Source organism: Musa acuminata, chromosome BXJ1-7, assembly GCF_036884655.1.
Source record: "Musa acuminata AAA Group cultivar baxijiao chromosome BXJ1-7, Cavendish_Baxijiao_AAA, whole genome shotgun sequence".
Taxonomy (NCBI): domain Eukaryota; kingdom Viridiplantae; phylum Streptophyta; class Magnoliopsida; order Zingiberales; family Musaceae; genus Musa; species Musa acuminata.
In genome coordinates, this window is record NC_088333.1 from 8,831,101 (window position 1) to 8,855,191 (window position 24,091).

The 24,091-nt window shown below is 39.1% G+C and overlaps 3 protein-coding genes across 8 annotated transcripts; all 3 read left to right on the forward strand.

The window, feature by feature from the left end:
- The first annotated feature begins 168 nt into the window (after positions 1-168).
- Positions 169-14,051, forward strand: LOC103991421 (sporulation-specific protein 15). Of its 3 annotated transcripts, none has more exons than XM_009410875.3 (11): positions 169-370; positions 1,043-1,179; positions 2,216-2,413; positions 2,605-2,727; positions 4,213-4,250; positions 4,340-4,460; positions 5,586-10,478; positions 11,987-12,112; positions 12,717-12,824; positions 12,912-13,054; positions 13,499-14,051. In XM_009410875.3, exons 2-11 carry the CDS (start codon positions 1,102-1,104, stop codon positions 13,728-13,730), a joined length of 6,060 nt encoding a protein of 2,019 aa, XP_009409150.2. In that variant the 5' UTR covers positions 169-370; positions 1,043-1,101; the 3' UTR covers positions 13,731-14,051. The 3 variants fall into 3 exon arrangements, with proteins under 3 accessions (XP_009409150.2, XP_009409151.2, XP_009409153.2); XM_009410876.3 differs by lacking the exon at positions 169-370 and adding an exon at positions 377-696; XM_009410878.3 differs by lacking the exon at positions 169-370 and adding an exon at positions 704-869.
- Positions 14,052-14,081: 30 nt separating this feature from the next.
- On the forward strand, positions 14,082-16,893 carry LOC135678658 (heavy metal-associated isoprenylated plant protein 23-like). Its single transcript, XM_065191721.1, has 6 exons — positions 14,082-14,219; positions 14,324-14,541; positions 15,184-15,604; positions 15,698-15,881; positions 16,008-16,276; positions 16,355-16,893. Exons 5-6 carry the CDS (start codon positions 16,129-16,131, stop codon positions 16,654-16,656), a joined length of 450 nt encoding a protein of 149 aa, XP_065047793.1. The 5' UTR covers positions 14,082-14,219; positions 14,324-14,541; positions 15,184-15,604; positions 15,698-15,881; positions 16,008-16,128; the 3' UTR covers positions 16,657-16,893.
- Positions 16,894-17,154: 261 nt separating this feature from the next.
- LOC135678657 (sulfate transporter 1.3-like) lies at positions 17,155-22,538 on the forward strand. Of its 4 annotated transcripts, none has more exons than XM_065191719.1 (14): positions 17,155-17,387; positions 19,064-19,458; positions 19,546-19,594; positions 19,677-19,884; positions 19,971-20,145; positions 20,234-20,299; positions 20,379-20,492; positions 20,587-20,703; positions 20,789-20,915; positions 21,007-21,293; positions 21,388-21,578; positions 21,808-21,893; positions 21,975-22,051; positions 22,141-22,538. In XM_065191719.1, exons 2-14 carry the CDS (start codon positions 19,120-19,122, stop codon positions 22,282-22,284), a joined length of 1,980 nt encoding a protein of 659 aa, XP_065047791.1. In that variant the 5' UTR covers positions 17,155-17,387; positions 19,064-19,119; the 3' UTR covers positions 22,285-22,538. The 4 variants fall into 4 exon arrangements, with proteins under 4 accessions (XP_065047791.1, XP_065047792.1, XP_065047790.1 ...); XM_065191718.1 differs by lacking the exon at positions 17,155-17,387 and adding an exon at positions 17,432-17,665; XM_065191717.1 differs by lacking the exon at positions 17,155-17,387 and having other exon boundaries at positions 17,432-19,458.
- Positions 22,539-24,091: the final 1,553 nt, after the last annotated feature.

Sequence of the window (24,091 nt, forward strand, 5' to 3'; positions counted from 1 at the left end):
GTGATCTCCGTAAAATACGGTCAAATCACAGCCCATTTGTCCCAAATTAAAGACCAAAAGTACATTTTTCCTGCGTCTTAGTACACTCACTCCCCTTAATCAAATAATTACTACTAATTATTATTCCTTGACAAAGCAGTCGGGCTTTGGCGCGGCATACCTTTCTTTCCTCGAAGCCCCCCCCCTTCCCTCTCTCTCCCCCTCTCTTCTGTCCTCTTCGATCGGGATTTGGCGAGCTCGATCGACCGCCGGTTTCTGGAAGAACCCTACCCCCATTTCGACTTCCGCCGAGCGACGAGCCTTTCTAACGACGACTCCACCGGCCCCGCCCGCTCCTTGCTTACCCTCCACGCACCAGATCCGGAGTTAGGTACGAGAGTTGCGCTCTGTCCTATTCTGTCCGTCCCCGCGCGCCACACTCCATCGCTTGCTTCCTTAGTGTGTCTGTCTGTCAGTTCTTGTGGCCATTGTTGAAATATATAGTTGGTTCGCGGTGAGAAATCTGGGGCCGTTCGGAAAAGGAGAAGATCGGGGTTTGACGCCATGAGCGGCGTCGCCTCTGCTGCGTGAGTTAATGGGCTTCGGGTTCTCTTCGTGCTTTTTTGCTAGCGGGAAGCTTGGATCTTTGATGCAGAATTGGTACAGTAAAGTCGATTGGCGACTGCATCTGGGCGACTGGATCTGGTTTTAAAACAGGTTGTGAGATGATTCTTGGATCCGAATCGGTGTATGTGAAAGTGTGGTTGTCTTGCGTTCTCTTTTTGTAAATGTGTAGATCTTTTGAGTTCCTTTTATCGGTTCTTCCCCTTCTTTTGTTTGATTTCTGGAGGAAAGATATGCTTTGGGATGTTTCGGCCTGAGATTCTTTGGTATGTTCCTAGATTCGTACTTATTCTTTAGTAATTTAGTTGGATCTGGCTGGAAATTTGTTCAAGTTGTTTTGATGAATTACTGTTCAAGAAAAAGGGTACATGTTGCGTTCTTGTCACATTGTCTTTTTACCAAAAAGAAAGTGCTTCATGGTCTTGGGTGTGTAATGCAGAGAGGCAATTGAAGAGGAAAGGTGATGTTTTTGGCTGATAATTAGCCGATTCGGGAACAATGTCGAGGATTCCTAAGTGGAAGATCGAAAAGACAAAAGTGAAAGTTGTCTTCCGCCTGCAGTTTCATGCAACACATGTAAGCTCTGCCTTTTCCAAGGTTTTTATTTGTTTTTTCTTTATATGAATTGCTAGCTGGTCGTATGGACCTTTGTCAGTTATCTAATTTCGTGCTTTTGCAGATGCTCGTTTGTTCACATGATGATACCTTTTCTTTTTCTCTTGTTTTTTGACCGTTTATTTTGTCGGGCACTCCATTTCTCTCTGTTGATTCTTTGCTTAGTAAGTGATGCTTTCTACTGCTTTATCTGGGAAAGCTCCTATTTCTGAGGCTTCTCATCAGAGCTTCATCATGATAAAAAAAATTACTAGTTGAGTTTTTTCTTTCAATATCATCAGACATTGTAGTGATACAGGTTGGTGGTGGTAGAAGTGTCTGAGTTCTCAGAGATATGTGGGTGTTCTTTTATTCTTGTTTCATCCATGCATCGAAGTTCATCTGGTATTAGTTCATCCACTCAGAGAGGTTCATCTGTGCATCTACTATATCTGAATTTCTCTCTCTCTCTCTCTCTCTCTCTCTCTCTCTCGTGATTGAAATCGAAAGGAAATTTGAATAATTTGTTGGAATCAAAACAGTGTAGAATATCAACAAAGATTGGTTTTGGTTTTTTTAACTTAATTTCAAATTTTAGACATGTTTCTGGAGCAAATATAGTCAATTTAGTTGCTTCTTGTTTGGCCTTTTGTTTCTTTGCTATCTGTTTCATTTTTTTAATAAAATTTTTATTAGAGATTGAATTAATGACATGGCTTTACAACCTTTCTGATTTCTTATTTTATGTACTTATTATTTCAACTATGCTATTGCAGTCACTCTCGTTGGTTGACTTGTTGAATGTCAAAATCATCCGAACAAGTCACTTGCATAAGCTAAAATTCATCTCATAGTACTAGTGCTCAATAACATTGCAATATACTCATTCTTGACAAAACATTTTCAAACGTTACACAATGAAGTAAACTTACATGTCTAGGTTACTGACCTGTATTTATTTTACCCATTTCTGTCATAAATATAAGAGAAATAAGTGAATTATCTCTGCTTGTTTCAGATACCACAAGGATGGGACAAGTTGTTTGTGTCCTTTATCCCCATAGACACAGGCAAAGCAACTGCAAAGACAAACAAAGCGAATGTTAGAAATGGGATCTGCAAGTGGCCAGATCCAGTTTATGAAACCGCAAGACTTCTTCAGGACACAAGGACTAAAAATTATGACGAGAAGCATTATAAGCTTGTGGTGGCCATGGTATTTAATTCTGTTTAACTTATACCATTTTATTCAGTGCCGTCTCTGATAAAGCCACTGACTTATACAATTTTGCATCCGTATGTTGTTTTGAAGTGCTTCTATTTTTCTTTATATTTTTGCAGATCATATATGAGGTATTCAGCTGTGATTGGCTCATTTTTCTTTTTTTGGAAATCTAATATTTTCAGGGGTCTCCTAGGACAAGTTTTCTTGGAGAAGTTAATATCAATCTCGCAGACTTCGCAGATGCACTGAAGCCTTCTTCTGTTTCGTTGCCTCTTAATAATTGTGATTTTGGCACAATTTTACATGTGAGCATGCTTTCTTCTATTTCAGCATTCTTAACATACTTTTGTTGTTTCTTGCAAATGTTTGCTTCTGTGTTTTCTGGAACTTTTTGTTATAAAATTTAAGCCAACGATGAGTGGACTCTATAGTTCTTCGTGAATCAGTGGCTATCCATGGCAATGGTAAATGATCACACCAAAGGATGGAATCTACTGTTGGTCTCTAACACTTGTATGCTTTTATAATTCAGGTCAACTTCATGACAATTGTAATATCTTTTAACATAGAAGATTTTGTTAATGTATTTTGCAATTTTTGATATTGGTCCTTGGAGGAACGATATTCAGGATTTAGAACTGATTAATTTGTTGCTGTCAGTAGAAATAGCTACAAAGGGTCATTTGGACCATGGTTCAACATCTCGGATACTGAACGCATACTGGCCTATGGCTAGACCTGTACAGGTCTGGTCTGTACCATCATACCAACACGTTATGCTGGTTTATGCTGCAGCACCAAGAAATAGGAGAAGAGAATGAGGTAGATGAAAAGCACCAACGATATGGGCAATGGGTGGGCAGCATGCTCCACAGCGCTTGTTGGTCGTGATTGAGAGTGAGATAGAAGGACCTGGGAGGGGGGAAGAGAGAGAGAGAGAGAGAGAGAGAGAGAGAGAGAGGATTTATTAAATCTTAAACTGGACTTAACCACCCAGAAAAGGGGCGGTCTACATCCTGGCTTGTCTGGACCGATAAATACTATCTGGTATGTACCAGTCCCAGCGAAATTATGAATCCTGATTTGGACAGTGGTGACACTTATGCAATTATATGTTAGTTGCCTTAAGTTCAGATTTTCAGTTTTGGTTGTTTGAATCTGAGAACAATGGTTGTTCGAAGCTTAATTTGATTTCACAATGAAACTATTAAGTTTGAAGACTCAATTTCAGAGATAAGAAACTAAGAATAAAACTCTTTTTAGTTGAGGCATGGATCAAATAGTCAATTATTTCTGGATCAGGTGCAAAGGACTAATGCAGCAGTTAAAATTGCAGGGTGATTGAACAGAACATATGAAAAAGCTTTTATAGATAATAAGCAAAGTGTGCAGAAGGACATGAGGAATACCAATAAGGGGTAAAGGAGGCAAACCTTGTTCAAAAATTTTCTTTGTTTATGAAATTATTTCACTATACAATGCATATTTCAACGAATTAAGTCCTTATTTGAAGAAGAATTGCATTTCAAAATAGTTCCCATTTGAACTATGTAATCATTTCATCTACCAACTAACTAAAGATTAACTCATGAAGATAATGTAGGATCCATTCAGCTTAAAACTAACTATCTGTAAGTTGTTTAAAAATATGATTGGAATTCCAGAGGGTAATGAGTGTACTCTCCAACTTATCCTCCATCATGATGACTTAGGATGTTAAAATTCAATATTCTTTTACAGCTATTATGTTCTTTATCATTTTAATGTTTTTTTTTCTTGGTATATTCCAGGTCACAGTGCAGCTTCTTACATCCAAAACTGGCTTCAGGTGCCACTTCATTAAAACCATCTGCTTCTTTTGTTAACAGTATTCATTGCTTTCATCCACTGCTCTCACATGTTGCATTGTTACATTAGAGAATTTGAGCAGCAACACAAACTTAGCATAAAGGGAGCCCAAATGATATCCAGTCATAGAAACAATCCTGCTGAAGCTGAAACCACTTCATCAGTGATAGCCAATGAACTTACAGAGAAGGTATGGTATTATTTATAATTAAAATTTTAGTTTACTGCCATTGAAATATTTACTTGCAGAAATCTTTGTGCCTTTCAGTCCTCATCAGTCATGACCTTCTGACTTGGTGAAAATGACTCTAAATTTGGGTGATTGAAATTGCTTTCCATTAAAATTTACAATTCCGCATCATTGATATATTAGATTTATTCAAATGAAAGACAGTCTCATTTATATGTTTTTAATTGCTTACTGGCCAGTAAGAAGCAATATTCGTTGCATCTTTCCATTAAGTATTTTCTTTAAGACTCAAAAAAATTGTTCAGAATGATGGGATAGCCTAGATTCAGTTATTCAAGGACTGTGCTAAGATTTACTGTATTGTATCTCTTAGAAGAGAAGGAAAAGAGGAATTGTTTATTCGATTGTTCTCTCCATGTCATGACATTGTTCTTTACTTGATCATAGGATTCAATTTTGAGATTGGTCACATAATACCCTGATTTGGTTAGTCATACATCAGCTATGGGCTAGGCTTCAACTAATGCATGAGTTATAATCCACACAGCAATTAAAGAGCTAATTTTTAGGGGTTTGGTCTACATTGTTTTAGGCTTGGGCATAATCAATCCTTATGTATATGGTAGTCATTTTAGTGGTTGATTAATTTTGGTCAGGTCATCTATGGAAAATGTCGTGCTAACATGAAAAGTTAAGCTTCAAGCCGGTACATACTGTCACCAAAATTGTCTGCGACATTTTTTTCTTTTTAAAGTTTACCTTCTTTTTCATGTGGAATTTTCATAATAATTTATTCTTGACCCATTGTTGAAGTGAGTCAAGTGACTATTATGCACTTTTAAATGTTCTTTAGATGATTGAAGAGATCACTTAGTTTCTTGAAAATGAACTCTGCCTATGTGTCATCGAGTAGTTTAAAGAATTCTAAATGATTGGTAGCAAGTTTCTTCAGAGTACTTGATTTCAAGTACAATTATAGTGCTTATTTCTTTTAAAGGTTTTACTATAATAAATACTTGCAGTAAGTTGTCCTAGGGTATCTGCTTCTTTGTTGATATTTAAAACATACAGAAAATTGTTTGGTTGCGGTAGGTACATTCCCTTAATGGTTGGTATTGTGAATAGGTTGATGCCAGAGTCAGGTACGAGGATCATATGGGGCTCCTGTCACTTGAACCAGTGGGAGAGTCGAACGAAGATTATGATGACTCATCTGTTGGAGTTGATGGCTCATCATATACCTCAGAAAATTTGTATACTGAAAAGAAAGACCTTCAAAGTATGATTTGTCATGATGTACCCCTCAGCGAGAGCCCTATGCCTGGTACTGGTGATCCCAATGGCAGTCAGTTATCTAACCAGGGGCGGAACGGTTGGACACATGGATGGAGTTCAAACTATTCTGTTGCTAATCTTACTACAGCTTCTGAAGAAAATACCAGACTCAGAGTAAGATTGGAGGTAGCAGAATCAGCATTTTTACAGCTTAAGTTAGAAGCAAAGTCGTTGCAGCGAGTTACAGATGAATTAGGTGCAGAAACACAAAGTTTGTCCAAGCAGTTCTCTTTTGAGCTTACTTCTGGAGAACAACTGACTAGAGAAGTGTCTGTGTTAAAAGTTGAGTGTTCAAAGTTTAGAGATGATCTTGAAGCCTTAAAATCTGCTAAATTTATGCAGCAAAATGCTGACCAGAGAACTTGTTGTCCTTTAATATTGAACCACAACCTAGGTGATGATTCAAATGCTGGTAAACTTCAAAATGATACAGCTGCTGCAGAGACCCACTATATGTACCATGATATGAGGGTCAAATGGCTCGAGAGTTTGTTGCTCGTTGAGAGCAAAGTTCTAGAAATTCAAAATAAGGCTTGCCTTGATTTTGATTATCTAGGCCCTGATTTTGATCTTCTTGGGTGTGTTATTGGTGATCTCAAAGAAGATATTATCCAAGTAAAGGGTCTCGACAGATCTTACAGAGATAATGATCATTTGGAACACACAGTTCATCTCTTAACCGATTCTCATACAGTATATAATGAGCATGGCACTCTTCAGAACAATCTTGAACATTTAAGCTTGAGGGAGGACAAAATGTTTGATCTTTTACCGAAACTGGAGGAGTTGACAACTGAGAAGGAAAGCCTTACCAAGAAGATGGACCAGATGCACTGCTACTATGAGTCATTGATATTGGAATTGGAGCAAAGCCAGAAACAAACAGTAGAGGAACTGGAAAATCTCAGAAATGAACACTCCTCTTGTCTATATTCAATATCTGTTCTGAAAAACCAGATAGAGAAAATGCACCAAGAGATGAATGAACAGTATATAACTTTTGCTGAAGATAGAACCAGCTTAGAATCTCAAAACAAGGAACTTGAAAGAAGGGCGATTGCCTCAGAAAATGCATTAAAAAGGGTTCGTTGGAACTATTCCATAGCATTTGATCGTTTGCAGAAGGACCTTGAATTACTCTCCTTTCAAGTTTTGTCTATGTATGAGACGAACGAAAATCTTGCAAAGCAAGCACTTGCAGATGCTTATCAGCACTACCATGAAGAAAGTCCAGAAGAGGCCAGGTCATGTACTGATAAGGATGGTATGCCAACTTCGTTTGATCAAGAACACTACCAGTCAGGTCTTCCAAGAATTCAGGCAGAAAATGGGCCTTATGGGACCACTCACAAATGGTATTCATTAGATAATGGTGGATCTATATCTGTCTGTTGCAAAGCTAGTAGTATAACATCTCAGGAAGGGGTGCCCACGCATGTAGAGCTGCGAACTAGGGATGAGACACATATGGATGGATTTAATTCACATAAGATTGGACAGCACGTTTTACACCATACTCAGAACACGAGCAAACTTACTGCTGGTCTATCCCCAGGGACATATAGAGATGAAGAATTTCCTAAAAGATCTGCCATTCTCATGTCGAAGCTTGATTCTCAGTGGCTGGATGATGCTAAAGCCACTCAAAGTCGAAGTCTGTATCCTGAATCAGATAAGCAACAGATGGTGGATGCAAATGGTATAGAAGAGATGAGAATTTCATTTCACATGTTGAAATTGCTTCATTCGAATATGGAAGCTGAACTTTCAGAAATGCATATGCTAAACATGAATTTGAAGGTTTTCTCAGAGGTTTTACAATGTATACTCTATGATGCAAATGATGAGGTTCGGCATATGAAGGGCATTATGCTTGAACTTGCACAGCAGCTGCAACGTGAAACAGAGATAAAGGACAGCCTCATGCTTCAGTTGCATAAAGCATTGGATGAAGCTAGAGTATTTAGGGATGATAAAGCTGAATGCATCTCTAGATGTGAAGGTTTAACACTGAAAAACCAAGTTCTAGAAGCAAAACTCCAAGATGTGTCTGATGAAAGTGCTATACTTAGTGAAAAGGTTGCAGAATACGAGAGGTTGTTTGTGGAAAGCAAAGTTTATGAAAAAGAGTATAAGGCTTGCATTGAAGAAAGGGACAAGTTAAAAATTTTGCTTAAAGAGGAAAACCTACAAAAAGATTGTCTTAAGGCTGAACTGAGCTCGATAATTGAGGATTTTAAAACATTGAAGGAAGAATCTGAAATGAAGTCTTCTGAAAATGATAAAATGCGAACTTGTGTTGATCATCTTCAAGAGAATTTGGGGTATCTATATACTTGCATGAGTTCTTGCTATGAGCAAATCAATTATTCTGCTCCTGGTGGCATATCAGTTATACAGGAATTCGAAGCTGGAAATTATATGCCTGTTATTATGAATTTGGAACAGTTTCAGAAAGACACAACAAAGAAAATACTCCAGTTACATCAAGAGAACAGGGATATCAAGGAACAAAGATATATTGCTCAGTGCTCACAGAAAAAGTCGGAATCAGAATTTCTTAGTATGAAGCAGAAATTTGAATCTGAATTACATGAAGTCACCGAAAAGCTAGAAATGTCCAATGTACTTGTTGAAAAGCTTCAAGTGGAACTGCAAAATGTTTTGGAAAAGCTTAAGATTAGTTCAGAAGCTGAAGAGAAGAATGAATCGAGAAATAGAGAATTGTCATCAAAACTCACAAATTTTGAAATTGAGTTGCAGCGAGCTACTGATGAGAACAAGGATCTAATAAACCAACTATTGGTACTTGCGAGTGTCAAGGAGGAACTTGAAAAAACTCGATTCAGTCTTATGAATTGCATGCAAGAGAGGAGGACTTTGTCGATGTCTATTCAGTCTGGGAATGAGGCTTCCACCCAAATGGAAAATGAGCTTCACAGTCTAAAAGAAAGTCTACAATGCACCCATAGAGATATGCAGATAGAAAAGAAATTGAGAGAGGAACTTGAAGCTGCAGTCACCAGCCTTTCGGCACAACTGAAGGAAAAAGATCAGGAGTTGTTGTCTTTTTGTGAACAAAAAACTGAAGTAGCTTATTTGCAGAAAATGATTGTGGATTTAGAAAAAACAAACACTGGATTTCAGCATCTACTGTTGAAGAATGAAGAAAACCAAAGAAGGCTAGATGTTGAGAACTTATCCCTGCACGTGCAGATTATGGATATGGAGAATCAATTGGCAACAATCCTTGAGAATTCATTAGCTGCTGAGATGAAAGTTACTTTTATGAGAAGTCAGTTATGTGAGAATGCGCAGAAGTTATTTGCACAACTTAAGACACTGGAAAGAGAGCTTGAGGAGATGAATTTGAAGCATGAGAATGTTGTCACATTGCTAAACACATGTTCTGCCAATGAAGCACAATTAACCGAGGAAAATGCAAGATTATCAGTAGCCCTTCAATCATTACAATCTGATTATGACTCGGTTTTTCAGGAGAAAGAAAACCTCATTGATTATGTTAACAAACGAAATGCTTCATGGACAGAATTTGAAGATATCAAGGTTAGAGCTTCAACTCTAGAAGCTGATAGTAATCACCAAAAGCAGAAGTATGAAGATGAGATTTCTCAGCTGAAAAACATGCTGATTAGTTTTGAAGAAGAGGTGTGCAACTTAAGATCTTATAAGGTTGCATTAGAAGTTACAGATATAGTGCTCCGATCCAAATTGAATGAACAACAAACAAAAGGATTATTGCTTGAGGAATGTGACCATGAATTGAGGACCTTACAAGAGCACCATAATGAGCTTAGTTGTAAACTATCAGAACAGATTTTGAAGGCAGAAGAGTATAAGAACCTTTCCATCCATCTAAGAGAACTCAAAGATAAAGCAGAGGCTGAGTGTCTTCAAGCTCGTGAAAAGAAGGAGAATGAGAGATCATCCCAGGAATCGCTGAGAATTGCTTTTATCAAAGAGCAACATGAATCCAAGATCCAAGAGCTAAAAAATCAGCTATTTGTTTCTAAGAAATATGCAGAAGAAATGTTATTGAAATTGCAAAATGCTCTTGATGAAGTTGAGTGCACAAAGAAAAATGAGGTTTCTCTATTGAAAATGATTGAAGAGTTGTCAGGAAAAATATCAAACTTGGAGTCTGAGCTAGAGAGAGTTCTGACTGATAGAAGAGAATTAGCCAAAACTTATGATAGAATAAAGAATGAACTGGAGTGCACTATCTTTAACTTTGACTGTTGCAAAGAAGAAAAGTTAATGCTTGAAGGTTCCTTGAAGGAATGCAATGAAGAAAGAACAAAAGCTAAAGTGGAGCTTGACTTGGTTAAGAGGTTGTTCAGCAATATGGCTTCAAATGAAACCATTAATTTGGAAAGCAGCAACAACTCTGGTTTTCCTACCACAACATCCATTGAGCAAATCTTGCAAGACAGCAGCGTTGGGTTTCCATCTGTCTTCCAAGAGATGCCAAATGACAGAGGTACTTGTTTCGGAATAGATGCTTCCGCTGGAATTGTTTCCAATCCTTTGAACAATATAGATGTCAACCTCTGGAAGACAGGTGGTGAGTTAAACTCAAATGGAGATGTTGAAGTCATGATGTCAACTTGTGCCAATGAGAGCTCACTTTCATGTCCAGTATTAAGCTCACAAGCTTTTAAGGTAATTCATTTTCTCTTTCATTTGTCTTTTTAGTTATGTTATACATTTTATCAAGGTGTTGCATTGTATATGAAGTATTCTTTTCTTCAGATATTAAAAAGGATACACTTTTTGTCCAACTCCAGTATTTTTAAAACTATAATCACCCATGTTATTCTTCCAAAGAGGTGGGTGGTGGAGATTCACAAACAGAACGGAATTGTACCTGGGCACTTCAGTGACAGTTCTCTTGGTTGCCATTTTTATGAATAATGTCAAGTTTATGTTCCGCTTTCTTGTATTCTAAAGTTATGGTAAGAATGGAAAGGGCAGGGGAAAAGAATTTCAAGGTTTTAAGTTGTCTAAAAGTCAACATGATGTCATCATTTTCTGGATATATCGGTTAAAGGTGATTTTTAAAATGAAGTACTATCTTTAGAAAGTTTACTAAAATGTGTTTTTGGTCTTATTTTTTTAGCAACGAAAGGGTATGAAAGCTAGTCTGGTAAAATCTTCAAGATTGTCTTGTGGAGAAAAATATCTTTTGCCAGGAAGGTCTCTTGATTGGCATTTTAGAATTTCAGAGGGCAATCTGAATATAGTTAGTATGGCTTTACTGGATCATATAGGTTGGAATTTGTTGTATGTTATCTGTCCTGCTCTAGTGAAAAAGAGCTGATACTTCTAAACCTGCAAGCATTTCGTATTCCCCATAATAGGCCTAACACCGTTAAGGAGCCATATGATCTAATTTTGCTGTGGATTTTTGTTAGTATTGAGGAGTGACAAATAATATCTTAAGCACAGATGAACTGGTCTTCCACTGTATTTATGTTCCTTGATACATACCTTCTATTTTGGTTTGCAGAACCTATAACACTTGTCCCTTGAAGTAAAATAGGGTGCTTTGTCTATTAGAGGTTTTACCTAATTATGCTTATAGTTACAGTTAATGGATTAAATTAGTTAGGTAGGATACCGGTCAGTGGTTGGACCGATATGATTCTAGTACCATATAGTGTCGGTATGGGTCAGGTATTGATCAGAATTTTCAGGGCTACTAGAGGCATATACACATACAGAGAGAAATGGCGGAGGTGCACGTGAGGGAGAAGTATGGTTGAGAAATAGGATTAGAGATGGTAAAAAGATAAGGTTGTAGATTGGTACCTGGTAGAAAGCCCAGTCAGTGCCTGGTAAGATTTCTAAGAAATAAGTTGGGTATCAGATTAAACCGGACGAAATAGTCCAGCTTGTGTACTATTCTACTATCACGTCGGTAAATACTGTCCTGTACTGACCGGTGCAGTCGACTTTCTAGACTGTGCAAATGATACTAATTTTTATTCAGAAATTTTAGTTTTAATTCTTGATTTTCCCAGCACCTTGATCATTTCTTGCGTTGGCACTAGAGTGCATTAATAGGCTTCATCAAACACCATTTAATCTTTTGCCAAAATTTCACCTATGCACTTAGGAACTTCATGGAACCTCTGTAAGTTTTTGGTACTCACAATGCATTTTGGCAGGATACTGGAGGTACACTTGAACGACATACGTTGTTTGCAGATAACACAACATATATCACTGCTACTGAGGAGCATTTCAAAGAGCTGCAAAGATTGATGTCCGGCATGAACATGCTACAAAAAGAGGTAAAATACACAACTTTTTTCAGCAGATATTATTACTTTCAATAATATTTCAATAAACACAAAAAGATGTTATGTTAAAGAAATGACAGGGTAGTCAGCTACTTATTCACCGAATTGAATTGCTACAGGCTTAAGTCCATTATTCACAGAATAATCATGGTGTAGGTAATGTTGCAGAAATTGTGGAAAGTTGAGGAAGGAAATTGTCAATGATAATACAAGATGAATATTTTGATCTGTTGAGGCATAGAGGTAGAGGGGTTCTTTTTTCCAAGAAGCTTTATGTGTACTGAAAAAAATCAACAAGAAAAGAGAGATGATGAACCATATGAGTATGTCGGGTGTGTTGATTACTTGATCATAATGTAAAATGGGCTCAAATTCCAGTGAAGCAGAACTTGTATGAAAGGACAGGTGATGCATGTTTTAAGTCATAATAACCATTTTACCATTTGAGGACATTAGTCCCTACAATAATTTAGGGCCAAGATGCATTGGGAATGTTGGATTAGGCATATTTTTCATTTCTGCATGGTTGTTCCCATTGAACATCAGTTTACAGTAGGCTACTACTACTATCTTCTAACATTTACAAACTTTGCAGTTGGAAAAGCTAAAAAATGAGAACTTGTCATCGCTAATTCCATTAGACGATCATCAATCCTTACCATCCCTTCCGGGATTAGAAAGAGATTTGTCACAGCTTGATATGGTATGTATTGTGTTGCAAGCCAAGAAAAATTAGTTGTACATTTCTGCATCTGAGGTTATTAACCATTTCTCAACCTCTCATGGTTAGGCGAATGAGCAATTGAGAAGCATTTTCCCTTTGTTCAAAGAACTTCCTGGAAATGGCAATGCATTGGAAAGAGTACTTTCATTAGAACTTGAACTTGCAGAAACATTGCAGACAAAGAAAAAAGCTGACTTTTGTTTCCAGAGGTAAATTTATTTACTTTTAGTTCCACTACACCAAGATACCTTTGTGTCATGTATTCTTTTTCTCAATTTTAAATAGCCCTATCAATATTGGATTCATGGAACAAACCGAATATGCGATGGGTGAACTACCTGATTTGTTTTTTAGTTGGTTGATGCATAGTTTTAGTCAAAGTTATTACCTTTTAATTTATAGCTGAGGACATATCCAGCATCCTTTCGATTTGTCTGATAAATTCTTGGATTTCACCTATATTGCATCTCTTTCCGTTGTCTCATCTAGGCCAGCTCTCATGTTTGCAGTTGAAAATAAGTTACTAAATCTCGGTGCCTGACAAGATTGTATACTGCATGAAGTGGCAAGCAGAGTAGTTTTCAATATGAACGATGATCTTGAATTATAATCTACATTCAGAACGCTCTCCTTTTCTTTTGCTTGATGTACAGTTCGTTCCTGAAGCAACACACCGATGAAGAAGTAGGGTTCCAGAGCTTTAAGGACATTAATGAATTGATTAAAGAAATGCTCGAGTTGAAGAGCAGGAATGCTGCTGTGGAGACCGAGCTTAATGAGATGCAGGGTCGATACTCTCAGCTTAGTCTGCAGTTTGCAGAGGTGGAGGGAGAGAGACAGAAACTGCAAATGATACTCAAAAGCAGAGTACCGAAGAGGCCATAACTATTGTTTCGTGTCGCCAGGGTGATCACAAGGGAAGCATAACAATTATCATCAGATGACATTGCCAATTTTGGGCTTGGAGAAACATCATTCACAGTACATAGTCCATAAGGAGATTAGAAGAGTGGTGGTGAATGGTTATTGTTGTTGACATGTGAAGATTCACAAGCTTGAGATTGAGCATGCAAGGGAAATGTTTATCATGGACATGTAAATAGACGCTGCATGTCTTGATGTAACAAAATGAGCCGATTAATATGTATTAATTGTGTACTCCATGTAATTCATTATGTTCAATATGAGAGGTACAAGTTCTTGAAACCAGTTTGTGTACCTGAGATTAGCTATTTTCTGAGGAGATACTCCTAGACAACCTTCATTCCTGTTGTCTCTAATACTGGTCAGGTGAAGGAAAGGAAATCTAGTTCTGAGTACGAGGAAAATTGTGATCAGCACTGTAAAGCGATCAACGAATCCATTTGCTAACTGGTATGATCTTGCTGAAATAAACATACCTTACACCTGTATGATATTCCTCTCTTACTCGACTCTATTATTTCTCATGAAGCTAATGACTTATTTTGCTTGTGTAGGTCACAGCAGTTCATGGAACTCAATGGCAAATACTTCTTTCTTCTTGCAAAGGGCTTTTAAGTCTCTTATCCCTTTCCTGAAAGATTGCTGTTGATGGCGTACTCCGAGAGGAAGAAGCATGTCTTCGTCATGAAAAAGTAGGAGTTGCTTTTCTTTTTTCTATTAACTGCCTTTGCGAGCATCAACAAAAGTCTCTTTACCTTCCTCTCGGGAACAGGTTTACTTCACTCTATCTCTTCTCTTTTCTTTTAACTTTTTTCATCCTTTTTCTGCTTTTTAAAGTTGAGCATGTCCTTCAGATCTCCACCTCTTAAATGGCATTGGTGATGGCTAATAATTCCAAACCTTCAGTCATTATGTTTTTGTTCTCTCTTTGTCATGCATGGCCATTGTGTTATAGTAATTTTAGCTAGCTTTATATCTGTGTTTTGAGTACTGATGAGGTGGCAATAATGGTTTGAAGTCTTCCATCGGTTTTTTTTTTTTTTTGGTGTTTAAATGTATGGTTCCTTCCAGATAGCACATATCAAAGTTAATGTCAACTTTTTCTTTTCAGAAATTTTGTGCAATACTTTTGTCAAGCAAGATCATTGAAGTTTCAATTGAAATCTAAATTTTCTACCTTTCTACCTAACATGTGAATCTTTCATACAACACAGAACCTGGGGAGCGTCAATCTATACAGTCTACATTATATTTCTTTTTCTATATGAACTAATGTAGAGTAGATGCCTACATGACATTTCTTTTTCTGTATGAACTAATGTACAGTGGATGGTTTGTGTTGCAAATGTGTCATTTAAATCTATGTCTATTTTAGTCCTAAGAATCTTGAATTCATTTGTCTTCTTGCTTGCAGTTGTGGCAACCAGGAGAACTAGACCAAGAATCTCACTGAAGTCTTTATCAGGTACACTACAGAAAGCCTGTAAAGTTGGCATCCCATATTCTCTTATTTATCCATTAAAGATTCTTCAGCATGCACCTTCCTGGGTGATCTCTTTTCACAGCTCCTCTTAGTTTCCAATCTCAACTATCACCTTTATTGTTCTAATACTACCTTCAGTTTCCACACCACTTTGCCAAAAAAAGATGCAGGTTATAACATCTGAAACTTGGAAAAGAACTCAGGTCGGTAAACCTACTAACAGTCTCTCTTTCTCCTGTGACATCATAAGAAGCTACAGGTTTATGGAGTATGATCAAGAAGGAGATCGCCTTTCCATCTGATCACCACTTCTACGCCAACCGCTTGCAGAAGAGTAGATGCATAAATCAAGGTGAAACATCTGCATCTACACCCTGGAATTCTGAGTTCATATGCATCAAACCATCTCTTCTGAGAAAGTGACTGCAACTGCTCTTCTCCTCAGCTGTGCTTTTAAGTACATCCCACAGCTTGCTTGCACCTTCCATGAGGGACGAAATCTCATGTCGCCTTTCGTATGTGGGCAATAACATGGTTATTTCGATCAGACAGCAAATCAAGACGTGATTTCATTCTCCATCAGTTTCATTGGAGGAGAAGTGTCTCTCATCATGGGGAAATACTTACAGGTTCAACACCAAACCAAGATAACATGCACAAAAGAACCTTACCTTTCCTTTACTGTTCCTGTTCAGCCTTTCTTTTCAGACATGCATTTGGCTTTGGGAGATGAGACCTTTTGTTTCTGGTTTCAGTTCTTTTCTGAAGAAAAAGGCTATATAAGGAGGGTTGAGCTTGGCAGTAAATGTTGCTTCTATGACCTTGAGCTCGTCACTCCACACATAAACCTACTAAGAGGAATCTCTCAGAACGACCATGGAAGAAACCCTAGACTACCTATCTGGCTTCCTGTGCACTGGCCACAAGGTCAAGAAGAAGCAGTTTCAGACCGTGGAGCTGAAGGTCAGAATGGACTGCGACGGCTGTGAGCTTAAAGTCAAGAAAGCCCTTTCTTCAATCAACGGTATGCCTCTTTCGATCTCTACCACATCGTCATGTGAACATTAGGACCTCACCGCCTGCATGCTCATGGCCTTCGTAGGAGTTCAATCGGTTGACGTCGACAGGAAGCAGCAGAAGGCCACCGTCACCGGCTACGTGGAGCCAAACCAGGTCTTAAGGAAGGCCAAGGCCACAGGGAACAAGGCCGAGCTCTGGCCTTACCTTCCTTACAGCTTGGTGACACACCCTTACACCGCAGGCATCTACGACAAGAAGGCTCCCTCAGGTTACGTTAGGAATGTGGAGTGTGTTGCCGTGGTCTCCGACCACGGCGGCAAGCAAGAAGACCAGCTCGCCGATATGTTCAGCGAGGATAACCCCAACTCCTGCTCTATCACGTGACATGTTTTCGTCCTCTGCGACAGCTGATCTCGTCCCTCCACACTGTTCACATACTACTACTGTTCGGTGATTCCATGTCTCAGAGTGGGGAATTGGTGGCGGGGACTAAGGGGTTATGTCGTGTTTTGTGGCTTTCAGCTTTTTACGTGTGTACTTTTTGTTGGATGAGCGTTGACGATTTATAAAAACAAAAAACAAAAAACAAAAACAGCAACACGCGTCGGACAGTTGTATCAATTTGAGCCCATGAGTATTATTAGTAGCCTGTCCAAGCCACTCTGGCCACGTGGCTCATCTGGCCACAGCTCATCCGCACGAATCTTGATGACACATAAGCAACACGGACGCTTGTTGTCAGATTCAATGAACGTGGACGGGTCTGGACTCGTCGTCCCCGCGTTCCAACTTTATGTTGGAGGTTCCAAATCGTTCGTGACCGTTCGGGGTGTGTGGCAAGCGATAAGATGGGGAAGGAGACAAATGTGGTTTCCTCGGGGTGGTTCTACCGACCTTTCTTCGCACGCTTGGGTATAATATTGATTGTAGTGATGAATCGTGTCTTGACTCTCGAGGCGAATCTTCGAAAAGGTGAGCGATCTCAACAGGACCTTCAAAAACAAGAGAAAAAGAATCAAAGAGGACGAAGGAGATTGGGTGGTGGAGAGGGCAGGAGGGGTTGGGAGGCCACAATCAATGGCTGCTGGGTGGAGGTCTAGTTTCGCTTTGTAAAGGTGGGTTCTTTTTCCTTGCAATCTCTCTCTTTTAGGGTACTGCAGTTTTATGCATTGCATCATACACGTGTATGCTATAAGAACAACTATGCAGGAGAAAGGAAGAGCTTTGTGTGTTGTAGATTGATCTCCGATTTAGCATTTTATTTTGTTTTGACCTATGTGTGTATATGTATATACATACATATACTTTGCCTGGTGCATGGTTCATTCTGTGATCAAAATTTCGCTGTTCGAAATCCTATGATTGCTGAAAAGGAAGGAGTTTAAAGGAATATGCAAGTGCTGCAATCTGGTGTTTCTTTTATGAGCATCCACATGCTTGTTCCATGATGATTGGGTTTCAGAGTAGTTCGTATGTTGCGATAGTTGTTCTACTTATGTGGACTGACATGGAACAATAATATATATTTTATCGAAGAGTCTATGTAGCATGATTTTTGGAAGATATGCTTTCTTTTCCTTCGCAATAAGATGTTCTTGTTCAGTATGGGAAAAAGAAAAGTTATGTGTTGAAATGTATGGTTACAGAATCTTCCTTTCAGTCCTGCTCTTGCTTTTTGTTCAACATTTGACCTCCTCCTCCTGAATGCGGCATAGTTCTACTTTGTTTTCCCCAAGACATGCTTTCATTATGGATCTGCTAGTGGTACTTCACCAGCTGGTGGAAGAAGAAATCACATGAACCACCAGAGGTGCCTTATTCTAAAGGCATGGTGTGGTGGAAGGAAGCTGGTGGAATATACACTTTTTCTATACAAACCACATGAAGTCTATTCTCATCATTCTTTGCTCATTGTATCAACTTAGCTAAAATAGGAATTATTTTAATATAAAAATCGACAAAAAGATTAATCAAGTACACCTTAATATCTAAGCCATCCACCTATTAAGATCTCTTATATATTGCAAACCATCAATTACCTTTCGTATTCTGTCACACCAGTAGGCTTAGTTCTTCCTCTCTTGCCACAATATCTTGATTGTTGCGTATGTATCATCTAGGTAATGTTACTTTAGATGACTTGTTTGACCAGGAACTAGCTTTAACTAGTCTATATTGCTTACAAGGAGTCAATAGTTGTTGCTGAAAGAATTATTTGCTTCCTACCATGCTTTCACTAACTTGAATGTGGCTTGTTTATGATCTAGATTCATAAATGGCATGATAGTTTGAGATAGTTGAGAAGTCTAACCAGGAGATAGGGTATCCGACTAGTTCTTGTGAGAACCAAGGCTTTGACTTTGCCAAATTGCATATGCTGTTTTATTTGACCCTTGTGTCTGGTTTATATATATGTATTTGTTACATGCAAATGTATCATCATAATCTCCCTGAGGGAGAAACAACTGAAGTTTACTGTTTCAAACAAGCATTTAGCATCTTTCTTCTGGGTATGGCCGTTGTGTGGTAATTGTTATGTATTTGTGTTTTATGCCATTTTGCTTCTAGGAACCTATAACATGGTAGATGATAGATCAACTCATTGGTTTATTTGATTGGGTTGGAGTTTGGTATACTAATCTGCATATGGTTAATTCATAACACTTGTTTCGATACCTCTGCATTTGATGCACTAGAAATGGAACCACATAATATCACTTTTGATGAAAAATATTTTGGTGTCAGTGTCTGTATGAATATCAACAACTACTTCATTGATATGTGATCACAGACTAAAGGTTGCTCCTCTCGAGTTCGTCACTCCTGCTGCTATAGAGAAACAAAACAATGATGGTGCACTCTGTTTCTGATGGAGTTGGAGACATTCATCTCAAGACTGACAACCTTTCTTCCACTGACGGTCAGACAGAAAATTACAAATCTGTTTACAAGGTTGGATTGCCCCCTCGGAGGAACTTCATCAGAGAGTTTGCCGATGCTGTGAAGGAAACACTATTTGCAGATGATCCTTTACGCCCTTACAAAGATCAACCCAAGTCAAGAAAGCTGCTACTAGGCCTTCAGTTCCTGTTTCCAGTCCTTGAGTGGGGCAGATACTACAATCTTAGTAAGTTTAAAGGAGATGTTATTGCTGGATTGACAATTGCTAGTCTCTGTATCCCTCAGGTACACAACATACCTTGCGAACATTTGAATGAGTTTGTTCTAATATTTAGGATAAGTTTCTGAAACCTGATCTTCCTTGAACTATAGGATATTGGGTATGCTAAGCTTGCTAACATGGATCCAAAATATGGCCTCTGTAAGTTTAGTTTTACTGCTCTGTATCACCAAATATCATAGTTATTTCCCCTGTGTGGAATAACATTAGTGCCGTTTTGCAGACTCCAGTTTTGTTCCACCTCTAATATATGCAGTAATGGGTAGCTCTAGGGATATTGCCATTGGACCAGTAGCAGTTGTTTCTCTGTTGCTTGGGACCCTACTTCAGAATGAAGTAGATCCTTTGAACGATAAGGAAGAGTACCGGCGGCTTGCATTCACAGTTACTTTCTTTGCGGGTGTCACCCAAGCAACTCTGGGCTTCCTGAGGCAAATGCTTCCCCTCTCTCTATGCACGTTACTACGATTGCCTCTTATGCATTTGGAAATCCAACTTTTATTATTTGATGTCACAGATTAGGCTTTCTCATCGAATTTCTTTCTCATGCTGCCATTGTGGGGTTTATGGGTGGGGCTGCCATTACCATTGCTCTTCAGCAGCTGAAAGGATTTCTTGGAATTAAGAATTTTACCAAGAACACAGATATCATTTCTGTAATGAAATCTGTTTGGGGTTCAGTTCACCATGGGGTAAAGCTACTAAATTCCCTTTCGTTAATTGCTAAGATGGGGCTACGTAACTAAAGTCTTAATCTTGCACAATTTTTTCGCTTTGCAGTGGAATTGGCAGACCATATTGATAGGGACAATCTTTTTGGCATTCCTTCTATTTGCTAAGTACATTGTGCGTACTTCACATTTATTTCAAGAAGAAAACTTTCATAATCTTGTAACTCTTCAGTAATATTGTCAAAACTCTACAGGGAAAGAAAAGGAAGAGTCTCTTCTGGGTACCTGCAATTGCTCCTTTGATATCTGTTGTCTTATCCACGCTCTTAGTAGATTTAACCCGGGCTGATAAATATGGTGTCCAGATTGTAAGTTCTCAGCAATGTGATTTTCTTTCCCCTGGTAAAGCTAAAGTCTAGGAAATCGATGTCTGAAACTGATGCAATTTTCTGTTTGTGAAAGGTGAAAAAAATAGATAGAGGAATCAACCCATCATCTGTTGGTCAGATTCACTTCAGTGGTTCCTATGCTCTCAAAGGATTCAGAATTGGAGTGGTTGCTGCAATGATAGCTCTCACGGTATTTAAACCGCTAGCCTTGGTTCCAAAATGTCAAAGAAACATCTTTCTCTGCCACTTGAAACAACATGCTGCAAATTTGTCAGGAAGCAATAGCCATTGGAAGAACATTTGCCGCCATGAAGGACTATCAACTGGATGGAAACAAGGAAATGGTTGCTTTAGGAACCATGAACATAGTTGGTTCGATGACATCGTGCTACGTAGCAACAGGTAAAATATCTGATTAAATTTGGAAGAGTTCATGGATGATGGTGAAAAATTATGAGCACAGAAGGCTAAAAAATTATGGTTTTGTATGCAGGCTCTTTTTCTCGGTCAGCTGTCAATTTCATGGCTGGCTGTAAAACCAGTGTGTCCAATATGGTTATGTCACTAGTAGTGATGCTTACCTTGCTACTGATCACACCCCTCTTCAAGTACACTCCAAATGCGATACTTTCTTCCATTATTATTTCGGCAGTGATCAGTCTCATAGATTATGAAGCGGCATATCTTATCTGGAAGGTTGACAAATTTGACTTCATTGCATGCATGGGGGCATTCTTTGGTGTTGTCTTTGTCTCTGTTGAAATTGGCCTCTTGGTTGCCGTAAGGATACTCTGTTCCTCCTCCTTTTTGATCGGCTAATAATTTTCTTATCTGATCTTGAATCTGTTTCCTCTCTCTATCTCTCTGCTGATAGGTCTCCATATCACTTGCAAAGATCCTTCTGCAAGTAACAAGGCCAAGAACAGCTTTACTTGGGAATCTTCCTGGAACAACGATATACAGGAACATGGAACAGTACCCAGAGGCAACCAAGGTCCCAGGAATTCTGATAGTGAGAGTTGATTCTGCAATCTACTTCACAAACTCTAACTATGTCAAGGAAAGGTACTTTTTATGACTTTGGTGGCGTTACTATGAGTGATAAAGGTTCGATTGCAGTCTACTTTTATGGTTTCTGCAGTACGACATGTGCTAATCGATGTCTTCTCTGGTTGTCCATCATAATTTACATATGTATTAATTCTTTCATTAATCTCTGAGCACAATAAGAACGGAGCTATACTACTACAAGTAATATGGTCACCTAAATCTTCTCTTTAACTTCGTACTGCAGGATCCTAAGATGGTTAAGAGATGAAGAAGAGCAACTAAAAGCGAACGATCTACCTCAAATAGATTTCTTGATAGTTGAGATGTCACGTAAGGAGCCCCAGCTGTTCTTCAGCTTCCTCTTTCTTTTTACTTGTCATTGATCCTTTCGCTACCTGGTTTCTTTTGCAGCTGTGACAGATATTGACACAAGCGGTGTTCATGCATTCGAAGAACTTTATAGGAGTCTCCGAAAGCATGAAGTCCAGGTAGTTCCTTATGCATACATTCTGACAGTTCTAATGAAGGTTGGAAGGGATGAAACTTACAAGTATCTATGTCTCTTCTTCTTCTTCAGCTAGTTCTTGCGAACCCTGGCCCAGTGGTGATTGAGAAGCTCTACTCGGCAAAGTTCCCAGAGCTCTTAGGTCACGACAAGGTATTCCTCACAGTTGCAGAGGCAGTGATGACCTGCACTCCGAAGGCAAGAGAAGATGTGTGAGGTAGATAGCGAGAAGTCTGCTTGCCACGCAATAGCTCAGAGCATGTAAGCAATCGAGACGAAGGCGAAAGCAGATTTGCATGTGTGTAAGAAAGAGTTCATATGAACCGGAGAACAAGTGGTATGGAAGAGCTCATAATTAATTGATCTTACAGAAAAACGAGTTGCAATGTATAAATGCAACCTCGTTTCACAAAGGATCATGTTCTGAACTTGTTTGATGCTTACAGTACAAGTCTAGTTCTTTCCATGGAGATGTAATTGTTCTCAGCTTCTGGTACTCTGTTTTGATCACTATTGGCTATCATTGAGATCAGTGCAACCTCGTTTCACAAAGGATCTTGTTCTGAACTTGTTTGATGCTTACAGTACAAATCTAGTTCTTTCCATGGAGATGTAATTGTTCTCAGCTTCTGGTACTCTGTTTTGATCACCATTGGCTATCATTGAGACCAGCGGGGGATTCATGTGTGGATTACACACTGTGCTTCTCCAAGATCGGATTCCTATCTAATTAACAGGGAATCGGTCTTCATAGCTAGTTATCAGATTGGGACCCCCACGATGCTCTTTAGATTTGCTTGTTTAGTTCCTTATGTTTTAGGTGTTGCCAACCTTCCATTTAAAGGTGATTCGGAGTCGCAGCCACAGAAGTGGACGTGGGCAGCGCCTCCGCCATTGCCATGAAATCTTTCACTTTCTGACGAAGTCCGATATCTGTAAGATTTATACGCCGATGATACCTCGTGCAGTGCACCACCGATTACATTAGCATCATGGACTGCTTTCGGCCTAATCTGAGCTTGTCCCTTTTGCAACTCGGAAGTCCTCCATGATCTGTCGTTGCATTATATTATTCCTTTAACCACGTGAAATCTAATGCAGAGGACTCGAGAAAAAGATTGCCCCAGTATCAGAACTTCCATGTCCATCAAGCCCCACACCATGCGGAACCCTTCCGGATGACCAGTAATCCCACCTGCTTCCACATTTCCAGTACTTTTTTATTCCGAGCTTTACCGCCAAGGAAGCCGAAGAGTTCCTTTTCCCCAACCTGTTTGTGCGTACTGTGGCCATTCAAGTCGTGTATGCAAGTTGAGGACCACCTGTTAGGAATACTCATTCAACCTTCGCCTCCAATGGCGTCCAGACTAAGTGGTTTCCAAGACACCATCAAGATCGCCATTTCTGACAAAGGTTCTCATCGCCAAAGAAGCTTCTCTTTCCATCGTGGAGTCGAATAAAGTCGTCCTCCCGCTCTTCCATGAATCGCTGATGTTTATGTCAGCAAAACATCACGAGCTGATTCCAAACTGACAAGCGAACGAAAAGAATGGCGAAGCATATAGAATCGGAGCCTAACATCAAACCGTGTGATGTTTGAATAGACGATTAACCACCGTAGTAAGGAACCTACAGATCAACCATAATTGTGAGGTCTGAATTCAACGTGGAAACGACGAGATTCTCTTCAGCTGTTGCTTGCCAACTTCACTTTCTGTCACAAGATCCTGAATTCATTGACCGTTTCTCAGCAAATAGCACTTAGTGCACTCCTAATTACGTCCACACTTGCCAGAAGACTTCGCAGTCGTCGTCAGTCACTGTTAAGCACGGGACCGAGGCTTAACCTAACTCTCCACTTGTCCATGGAAACTTCTTTACCTCGAGAAGTTCCAATCAGTCCTACCTAACCTTTTAAAAAGAAATGCTTAAAGCACTCTGGAAGGTAGCAGCCATATGCTGTGCTTAACACCTAGAAGAAACTACACGAGGACAGTGGACAGGAACCTACATCAGTGACTCG

Excerpts from the sequence above, each read along its gene's own strand:
- LOC135678658 (XM_065191721.1), top strand. The coding sequence starts at position 16,129 with ATGGAAGAAACCCTAGACTACCTATCTGGCTTCCTGTGCACTGGCCAC. Across the intron at positions 16,277-16,354 it reads AGCCCTTTCTTCAATCAACG|GAGTTCAATCGGTTGACGTC; the intron begins GTATGCCTCTTT and ends TGGCCTTCGTAG.
- LOC135678657 (XM_065191719.1), top strand. The coding sequence starts at position 19,120 with ATGATGGTGCACTCTGTTTCTGATGGAGTTGGAGACATTCATCTCAAG. Across the intron at positions 20,493-20,586 it reads ATAAATATGGTGTCCAGATT|GTGAAAAAAATAGATAGAGG; the intron begins GTAAGTTCTCAG and ends TGTTTGTGAAAG. Across the intron at positions 22,052-22,140 it reads TCCGAAAGCATGAAGTCCAG|CTAGTTCTTGCGAACCCTGG; the intron begins GTAGTTCCTTAT and ends CTTCTTCTTCAG.
- LOC103991421 (XM_009410875.3), top strand. The coding sequence starts at position 1,102 with ATGTCGAGGATTCCTAAGTGGAAGATCGAAAAGACAAAAGTGAAAGTT. Across the intron at positions 1,180-2,215 it reads TGCAGTTTCATGCAACACAT|ATACCACAAGGATGGGACAA; the intron begins GTAAGCTCTGCC and ends TGCTTGTTTCAG. Across the intron at positions 4,461-5,585 it reads CCAATGAACTTACAGAGAAG|GTTGATGCCAGAGTCAGGTA; the intron begins GTATGGTATTAT and ends TATTGTGAATAG.